At 38.5% G+C, this 10,000-nt stretch overlaps 2 protein-coding genes across 2 annotated transcripts in view; one reads left to right on the top strand and one right to left on the bottom strand.

Annotated features, from left to right (window-relative positions):
- HUWE1 (HECT, UBA and WWE domain containing E3 ubiquitin protein ligase 1) overlaps positions 1-10,000 on the bottom strand; it is a 173,256-nt gene that overhangs the window by 156,666 nt on the left and 6,590 nt on the right. The window lies entirely within an intron of this gene.
- The window catches only part of LOC136846700 (uncharacterized), a 198,959-nt gene continuing 197,881 nt past the window's right edge, over positions 8,923-10,000 (top strand). The window contains exon 1 of the mRNA XM_067117788.1: positions 8,923-9,634. Coding sequence (XP_066973889.1) covers positions 9,586-9,634 — 49 coding nt within the window. The 5' untranslated portion in view covers positions 8,923-9,585. The remainder of the gene's footprint in view (positions 9,635-10,000) is intronic.

Here is a 10,000-nt window from a genome sequence, read left to right as displayed (position 1 = left end):
ACCCCAAGTTGGGGGTAATCGCATCCGAGGATGTCTCTCGAGAGTGGGATTTTTCAGGGGAATTACCTTCAAGTACTGAAGTTTATCCTCGAGTAACGTAAGAGGAGGGGAGGAGGAGGAGGAGGAGGAGGAGGAGGTGGAGGAGGAGGTGGAGGAGGAGGAATGGTGAGAAGGAAAGGAGGAAGAGGGGGAGGGGAGGAGGTGGAGGAGGAATGGTGACAAGAAAAGGAGGAGGAGGAGGAGGAGGAGGAGGAGGAGGAGGAGGAGGAGGAGGAATAGGAATGGTGAGAAGGAAAGGGGGGAGAGGAGGAGGAGAGAAAGTAGGCGGAGCTTAAGGAGAGACTGAATAAGGAGAAGAAGGAAGAAAGAAGACCAAAGAAAAAAAAGAGAGGAGAGGGTTTGGACTGAGTGTTAAATGTAATGAAAATTCCCTTAGAGAGAGAGAGAGAGAGAGAGAGAGAGAGAGAGAGAGAGAGAGAGAGAGAGAGAGAGAGAGAGAGTAAAAACGAGGGGAAGAAACAAGAAAAAATGAAAACGAGAGATGGAGAAATATTCCTGGAAATAAACTTGTTGAAAAGGCAAGGAAGAGAGAGAGAGAGAGAGAGAGAGAGAGAGAGAGAGAGAGAGAGAGAGAGAGAGAGAGAGAGAGAGAATCCTTAATGTGTCAACCACTGAGGGTGCAGTCATGAGCATTTTCATTCAAAAAATGTGGGCAGGACGTGAGTTTGAAAAGATATCAAGTCTATGAATAAAACAAATATTTTGGGAGCCTTGATTCGAAGTGAACTCGGCATTCAGAGAAGGTGGTTTGGCATTTATTATTATTATTATTATTATTATTATTATTATTATTATTATTATTATTATTATTACAAATTCAAAATAGAGTTTTGCTCATATCATTCTTGGACATTTAAGCTTTTGCAGTGGGTCATCTGTTAAGCATTTTCGAACTACTGTTATTGTATTGATTAAAAATCCGTACATTTTCGTGAATTTTAACCTCGTTAATTATCGTTACGTTAACTGTTCCACTGACCAGTGATTTATCAACATTAATTCAGCCGTTTTCTTCATAGAAGGTAATAAGATTTTATCAAGATTACAATGAAACTTAAAAAAAACTCCTGCAACTGTTTTTATCTGATACACGCACATGCTATATAGACACTTGTAATGGAGCAGTTTTGTTCTTTAAAACACAAAAGCAAACAACTGTATGTATGTATGTACGTACGTATGTATGTATGTGTATACCTTTTCCCCTATGAAATAGCGAAGCAACAGATTCTTGCCAGTTTCTCGATTCAAAAGTCGTTGAGCGAGGCGCAACAGAAATGCGAATTCGAGTCTTGGGAAATAGCTGTTGCTTTGGGTACAGGTAGCTTCCAGCGAGAAAGCAATACTGAGTGAATGCTTGCATTTGTGTGTATGTATGTGCATGTTTGTGTGAAACAATATGTGCAAGTTTGTGTGTGTGTGTGTGTGTGTGTGTGAACGTATATTTGTGCTGATGGGATAGAAAATTTGACAACCCACGTCAGAAAGGACAAAAAGAGAAGCCCATCGAAATCAGAGAAATCAGAAGCAGGGAGTGATTTCCAAAGCCTAGCTATATCATACAGCCTAGAGATGGACTGGGAAGAATATAGTAGTCCCAAGTTAATATCAGATATACTCGGATCTTTCCTAGATAGCGATTACCCGCAAAGTTCGGGGGTTCGTTATCTAGGACTAATATTTTTTGGGGTCATTTTCTTTATGATATTTACAGTCTTTTGTTTATGTTTTACGGTCATCCCCAGTGGGCTTGCACTACTAAACACGCCGCAAAGGTGGATACACACTGGGTTAAAACCCTTGGGGGTCACTGTCTAGGAAAGATCCATAGACTCTGAAGTCCATTCAGTATTTTCACTTTTGACAAAAGCAATGACAGCAATTGCTTTCTGTCCTTGAAGACCTATGATGAATCTGGCAACAAACGAGCTACTTATTTCACACTGACTAAATTTTTTTATCTCGAAACTAGAGAACTGATTTTGTCTTATTGAAAAATCTAGTCACCTCATATTGAAAGAGTATTCATCTCATATTATGAGAACATTTCAAAGCACATTAAAAGAATTATTGATCACATGCTGAACCACTTATTTCATTTAGAGAAAATGCTTCACTCGCAATAAGACCGCTGATTATCTCAAGATGAGAGAACTGAATTGAATATCACGAAAACTTGAATAGTTTCTGCACTACACATTTGATCTCTGATTTTCCCTTTTCGGAACAATAAATAGAAGCTGGAATTGGTAAAACATTACGTGTTATTTAATACTCTGTAAGTCTGCAGATTACAGAGTATGCGATACAATACCCCAAAAGTTGGTAGACCTTTATATTTGTCATTCAATACCCCAAACTTGGCAGATAACTGCATGTGCGATTCAATCCTCTTAAAGTTGACAGAGCACCCCGGATGTGGGATTTAACGCTGCAGAGGTTGGTCATGATTTATATTTTCCAGACTCAAAAGTGTCTGTGATTGTTCCTTCTCATCTGACATAAAAGTTCACCCAAAGTCTTTTAACTTTCTCTGGCAGGGATTGAGATTATTTATAAAAATAAAGTCCTTTCTTTGTAATATATATCTAGGGTGCTTCTGTGGAGTCCACGGCAACGCCAGAACTAAAAGAGAGAGAGAGAGAGAGAGAGAGAGAGAGAGAGAGAGAGAGAGAGAGAGAGAGTGTGTGGGTGTAAACATTGGAAAACAGCCTCCCACATTGGAAGACTGAAAATGAAAAGACCGTAATAGGAGGCTAACAAAAAAAAAAAAATAAATAAATAAATAAAAAAAAATAAGAAGGCTAAAGAGGTTAAGACGCACCGAATACCTCGACCTGAATTGGACTGAAATGAAACTTGGAGTCACTGCAAGGACATATCCTTCTCCCTCCCACGTCTGCCTAATTCTGGTTTCAGATGAGACGCGTCAAAAACATTTCAGGCTAAATATTCTTCCAATACTTGGACCTCTCAGATGTTATGATAAGCATTTCACTTTGAAATCTTCACAAATCATTGCCCACAAGTTGCAATTTCGTATTCATCTCTCTCTCTCTCTCTCTCTCTCTCTCTCTCTCTCTCTCTCTCTCTCAAAATTGCAATTCCAGCACAGGGCGGAATTCTAAGTCGATCTGGTCTGGCACAATTCCAGAGTCAGACCTGACATCCTTGTTTTCAATAACAATAACAAATACTGTCCAAATCCAAAAATGGGAGGACCTCGACGAGGTAATCCCAAAGCCCTAAGAGGCAGAATCGATCTTGAGGTAAAATCTCACTGCAAGTGGCAATGATACAAGCAGCTTTATTCATTATCCGTCCGAGCTGGAGGAATGAAACCCACAAATAAGTTGTCCATCTTCATTTCTCGTTTTGCCGAGACAAACACGAGTAAAAAATGCGCCGAAGTCTCTGCGGCGCAATCGAGTTTTCTGTACAGCCGCTACAGCGTACAGTCAAGGCCACCGAAAACAGAGCTATCTTTCGGTGGTCTCGGCATAATGCTGTATGAGCCGCGGCCCATGAAACTTTAACCACGGGCCGGTGGTGGCCTATCTTCTATCGTTGCCAGAAGCACGATTATGGCTAACTTTAACCTTAAATAAAACAAAAACTACTGAGGCTAGAGGGCTGTAACTTGGTATGTTCGTTGATTGGAAGGTGGATGATCAACATACCAATTTGCGGCGCTCTAGCCTCAGTAGTTTTTAAGATCTGACGGCGATCAGAATAAAGTGCGGACGGACAGGCAAAGCCTGCACAATAGTTTTCTTTTACAGAAAACTAAAAAGACATTCCCCCATTTCCCCCGTAACTACTTAAAATAAGATAGACCTACCCTCTCCTCTCTTATGTCAACTAAGAAACTGATCAAATTCATTACCAATGCAACGGAAATGCATAGCAAGCACGAAGTGTCTTTGAGCGTTGCAGATGCATTTCGCTTGTACCGTGACAGGACCAGTTCGTGAATTGTTAATGCACATGTATTAACCCTGGACTCGGAATTCAATACACGACTGGCACAGGAAGGGTACTGAGGTGGGCTACTCTGCCAAAATTTCAAATATCAGAGCGGATGCTTTGCACTCTTCAAAGAATGCTTTTCTTCTCGCTGCCAAGCTCTGAATTTCTTTTTTTTCTGGTTACATTTTACCTGCCCGGATGTCCTCCCATCCGTTAAGGGGTAGGGCAGTTGCTTGTTTGGGCAGAACCACAACGTTTTTTCATCTTTCTTAAGAACGATTTATCATCTTTCTTACAAACGTTTTGTTTTTATTTTTTAACAACCTTTTTTCACATTTGTCTTACAAGCGTTTTTTCATCTTTCTTGCTAACGATTTTTCATCTTTCTTACAAACGTTTTTTCATCTTTCTCACAAAAGTTTTTCATCTTTCTTACAAAAGTTTTTCATCTTTCTTACAAATGTTTTTTCATCTGTCTTACAAATTTTTTTTTCTTTCTTACATACGTTTTTCATCCATTCCACAAACTTTTTCATCTTTCATACAAACGTTTTGTCAACTTTCTGACAAACTTTTTTCATCTTTCTTACACGCTTATTTTTCTGTCCTACAAACATTTTCCTACTTTTCAACGAACGTTTATATCTTTATTAAAAACACTTATTTTTATCATTCTCACAAAAACTTGTCCATCTTCTTTACAAACGTTTTCCCGTTCTTTCTTCGAGCCGGGGGCTGTATAGAAAAGCACCGGCCTGACCGTCGTCCCCACCTTCGGCATTTACCTTGAAAACACACAACAAAAGGATAGGCGCAGCGACGCAGAAACAATAAAACGGGAGAGGCGAAGAATGCTGACATCCAATCGATGGGCGGGAACAATGTAAACACAAAGACAGTCGGTGTTAATTGGGGGATGACAGGTACAGATAAGACGATCGATTTCCGAATGAAAGGGCTATTAAGAAAAAGAGAAATGGACGCGGATGAGAATGATGGTGGTAATGCCTGAAAAGACGAATATATATGGAATTGAACTGAATTATAGAATTTAGGCCAGAGGCCAAGTACTGGGACCTACGAGGTCATTCAGCGCTGAAACGGAAATTGACGGTAAACGGTTTGAAAGGTGTAACAGGAGGTAAACCTCAAAGCAGTTGCACTACGAATCAGTTGTTAGGAGAGGGTGGAAAGGTAGATGGAAGAAAGAGAATTTGAAAGGAGGTACAGTAAAAGGCTGAAAAGACGAAGACAATGGTAACACTAATGATAATGCCGTGATAACTATGACGATGTGTTGCGGAAAAAATGAGGCGCATTTTTTTTTTCACGAAAAATGTGCCGTTTTCTTTAGCTTAAATAATTTTTTTTTTTACGAAAAAAGTGCAGTTTTCTTTAGCTTAAATAATTTTTTTTTACGAAAAAGTGCAGTTTTCTTTAGCTTAAATAATTTTTTTTTTTACGAAAAAAGTGCAGTTTTCTTTAGCTTAAATAATTTTTTTTTTTACGAAAAAAGTGCAGTTTTCTTTAGCTTAAATAATTTTTTTTTTTACGAAAAAAGTGCACTTTTCTTTAGCTTAAATAATTTTTTTTACGGAAAAAGTGCAGTTTTTTTTTTAGCTTAAATACATTTTTTAACCAAAAAAGTGCAGTTTTCTTTAGCTTAAATGAGTTTTTTTTACGAAAAAAAGTGCAATTTTCTATAGCTTAAATAAGTTTTTTTTTTACGAAAAAGTGCAGTTTTCTTTAGCTTAAATAAGTTTTCTTTTACGAAAAAAGCGAAGTTTTCTTTAGCTTAAAAAATATTTTTTTACGAAAAAAGTGCAGTTTTCTTTAGCTTAAATAAATTTTTTTTACGAAAAAAGCGGTTTTCTTTAGCTTAAATAAGTTTTTTTTACGAAAAAAGTGCAGTTTTTAAGTTTAAAAAACTAAAAATAAACATTCCCAGTTATTTCTTAGATCCTTCACAACAATTCACTCGAAAGAAAATAACAAGGCAGAATTACATTCCCTTACAAAGACAGCAAGGACACTGGCGTGGCAAGAGAGAGAGAGAGAGAGAGAGAGAGAGAGAGAGAGAGAGAGAGAGAGGTTAGAGAGACATACAGGGGGAAGGAGGTTGCAAGGGAGGAGAGGGGAGGAGGGGGGTTGGACCTGGTTATTCAACAAGTTAGTCTCTGCTTGGAGGCAGCTAACCAGAGAAGGCGAGAGAAGGTAAAGAGAGAGAGAGAGAGAGAGAGAGACTCTGTAAGCGCACTGTCTTTTTCTGGGCAAGCTTGCCAAAGCAAGTTCTGGGTTTTTAACTTCTTCCATAAGAATTTATTTCGTTGTCAACAACAACAATAATAATAATAATAATAATAATAATAATAATAATAATAATAATAATAATAATAATAATAATAATAATAATAAATTATTATTATTATTATTATTATTATTATTATTATTATTATTATTATTATTATTATTATTACTAATTATGACTTTAGAATTCCTGAAGCAATTTTGATAATTTTATACCGGTACTCGAATTTTTTTATTTTTATTTTCCCGTAACTAGTGTTTTTACCATTCTGCATAATAATAATAATAATAATAATAATAATAATAATAATAATAATAATAATAATAATAATAATAATAATAATTCTGCTCCCCTTACGTTTTCCTTTTAAATTGTCAAAGCTGTATTCAGTGACATCGTGTGCAGGAGAATAAGAATAACAGGGGCAACAATAATATCATCCGTAAATATATAATAATAATAATAATAATAATAATAATAATAATAATAATAATAATTATAATAATAATAATACCATCTTCATCATCATCATTCACAAAATTTCCTTGAGAGGAAAGAGATCGTGAATTTTATAGTCGCCTCAAGTACAATTTCTGTTCAGCAAAATTCTGTTGTATTGTAGATAATTTTTTAAAAGCCTTTGGAGATTCATCTTTCATTATATTGACATAATATGGAGGCTATATTGTTCAGTAACTCATTTGTAAAAGGCTGGTGTGATACAGGGTTATATGTGAGTTAGTAAGTGATTTAGTTTTAAATGACAAGATAATTGAAAGGTAAAAGGACAATTAATATCTAATTCTTTTAAAATGTTGGCACACTATGGATTTCTCAGAAGGCTGAAATAGCAGGTAAGCCCAACTGTTATCAATTAACCTTTTTTAAAAGCCTGAAATATTAAACGGTTTCTGCAACATTTCTGAAAAGGTTGAAACATCAAGAAGGTTGTGGGATATAAAGAACGCTTATTTTGAAAGGTTGGAATGGGTTGGGGTGTAGGGGGCTGGGGGTTATACGAGCCATGGATAGCCTTAGAATCAAGACCAGTTCTAAACGTGGCGCATGACAGAATTTTGAGAATGCTTCGCCCTAGCAATCGGCTTAGGTAACCCTAACCTGTGTAATGCCAGATAATCAATAGTCACTTAGTTCGTATTAAAAAAAAAAATTGAGAAAACTGGAGAACTGCATCATTTGCTTGGCTAAATACATGTATGAAAGATATGTCACTATGGAACTAAAACGCACCACTCCCAATACCTACGCCAACATAATAAGAATAAATCACTTATTCTGGCCAGTATCAAAAGCCAATCATTCCTACTTTGGTTCATAGTCCTAAACTCGTCAGAATTTCATTGCAATTCATCAATAACTTGTGATGGAACTTGAAGACAAACAAACAGGCTAAACTATTCTGATACATAATGCATCAATTTCGTCCAGCTTCGTAATCTACGATCAAGATAGTAGTTTTCTCCGCCGCCGATGTATTGGAAACAAGGAACTAAGAGAGAGAGAGAGAGAGAGAGAGAGAGAGAGAGAGAGAGAGCGTAGGGGCAGTCTCATGAGTCATCTCTCAATAAGCGTAGGGAAAGGAACGCACAGTGTATCTCAGCGAAGGCTTGTCACTAAGAGAGAGAGAGAGAGAGAGAGAGAATAGCTTACATGCATTATTCATACTCTAGATGTTCTTTACGCCGTACTCTCCATTCTCCCGTCTGTGAGTTCATATCTGATATAGATCAAACTGCTTACTCTTGTGTTGGCTCTCGGGGCTTCTTGTGACCCGGTACAGCTAAAACACAGCCTTACACATGATTGCTCGATCGATGTATGAAGAGGAATCAACTGGGTCGTGACTAATCCTGCTTACATACGTGAAGTACGATGTGGTATAGTATACTGAAATAGACTAGCGTGGATATAAGTAATTAAACGGTAGCAGTGATGGGGCTTGGAAATCGAGCTCGTACACATTAAAAGAACAGCTTGTAAACGGCGAGCTCATATCTCGATAAAGCTAGTACGAGATCAGATAACCTATCAGACGTTGCGCAAAGGGTTGCCTTCATATTAGCCTACTTCAAAAAAGCTAAGTTGGAAAATGATTGAAGAAAACCACGAAAATAACATCGTAGAAGCATCTCACCTTTAGAGCTTACAATGCAATTCTTTCGGGGGTGGGAGGTAGGGTGGGGAGAGAACAAATTTTTGCAGGGGTAACTAATAAGAAAAGCGAGTCATTTTTTCCCCCTCTCCATGTTCTCCCTCAGGCTTATTATTACGAAAGCCACACTGCTATCATACTTCCCCCATTCCTCCCACCTTCTGCCGGCTCCTAGCCTTTTTTCCTCTCCTTTCGGGCTGACATTTTGAATGTAAAGAGAAAAATAAACAGATTGCTAAGGTTCCCTGCATCTATGCACGTATATTCTTTAATCCACCGTTCGTGAAGCATCTCGGGATGGCACTCATCCAATTCGAAAGGATAGAGTCTGTGCTCAGCTGGAGATGTAGTGATGAACAATAATAAAAATGGTTTGGAAAGAGCAGAGGAAATGAGTTCTCCCCGGAACGCTATGTGTGAGAGGAACTATCGCGGGAGGGTTGATTGGGCTGCCAGTTCGAGGGACTTGTCAAACGAACGCTTTTCAGACAGAATTTCCCCAGATCTCATGGAATGACTTTTACCAGACCGCGAGCTAATCACATGCATTGTTCGATTGCCATGGGCAATGATCGTTAAGCAATGTAATGGCAATAAACGATCAGTTAAGCATGAAAAACCGTGCGCGGGTTCTACCCCGCCAACATGCCGGGGGAAGACCGACCCGGGTGTTCTCTATCGCTGGCTGAGCCAAGCTCGTTTCTCTGCCAGTCAGTGTGCCGGCAGAGGTGCTAGAAGTAGGAACGTCCATCCTTTTATCAGCACATATTAAAAATACTCTCCTTCATCACTCCCCAGAAAGCATCTTTCCCCATCCCTTCAATAAACTGTATGAAAAACACCCCCCTCATTCACCACCCACAGCCGCCAGAGGGAAAGCGACCAACCTCTCAGCCTTCTCCGACCTTCCAGTACCGCTTGAAACTATCCCTTTCATCGTCATCCCACGGACACACTCGTCTGAGGATTTCCATTGCCCGCAAGGTCCTACAGAAAGGACGGCCGTAGATCCTTCTAATTAAGGAAACCCGCTGTAGGAAGTAAACCTTCTCCACAAATTAAATTGACCTGCATAATGAAGGCTCTACTCGGACTGGCTCTCATCATCACCCTTGTTGGAACAGGTAATGTGATGGACATTAAATTTTGATTTTTGACGTTTAAAAAGACTTTTAAATATGTATATGTTCTTGAGAAATAAAGCTGAAGCGCTTACAGATACGCGTTGCGGATAGAAATGACTGTATATTTTTTTTTAACATGAACCGGCTGTGAGCAGTGACTCAGGCAACCTTAATGCCTTTCTAGTGCTGATGGATTATATTATCTGTAACAGGGGAAAAGGGTGTTGGGTCAGAAGAACGAAACGGCTGTCCAATGTGTGGCGTTTGTGACTAGATCTATTCTCTTTTAGAATTTGGTTTTAGAATTTAGCAAATTTAAAAGGGGAAGTTTTGTACGTTTCTCTTAAACCTACTCGCAGCCACTTC

Source organism: Macrobrachium rosenbergii, chromosome 15, assembly GCF_040412425.1.
Source record: "Macrobrachium rosenbergii isolate ZJJX-2024 chromosome 15, ASM4041242v1, whole genome shotgun sequence".
In the NCBI taxonomy this organism is placed as follows: domain Eukaryota; kingdom Metazoa; phylum Arthropoda; class Malacostraca; order Decapoda; family Palaemonidae; genus Macrobrachium; species Macrobrachium rosenbergii.
Note: the sequence above shows the minus strand (reverse complement) of the source record. Positions and strands in the feature narration are given on the sequence as shown.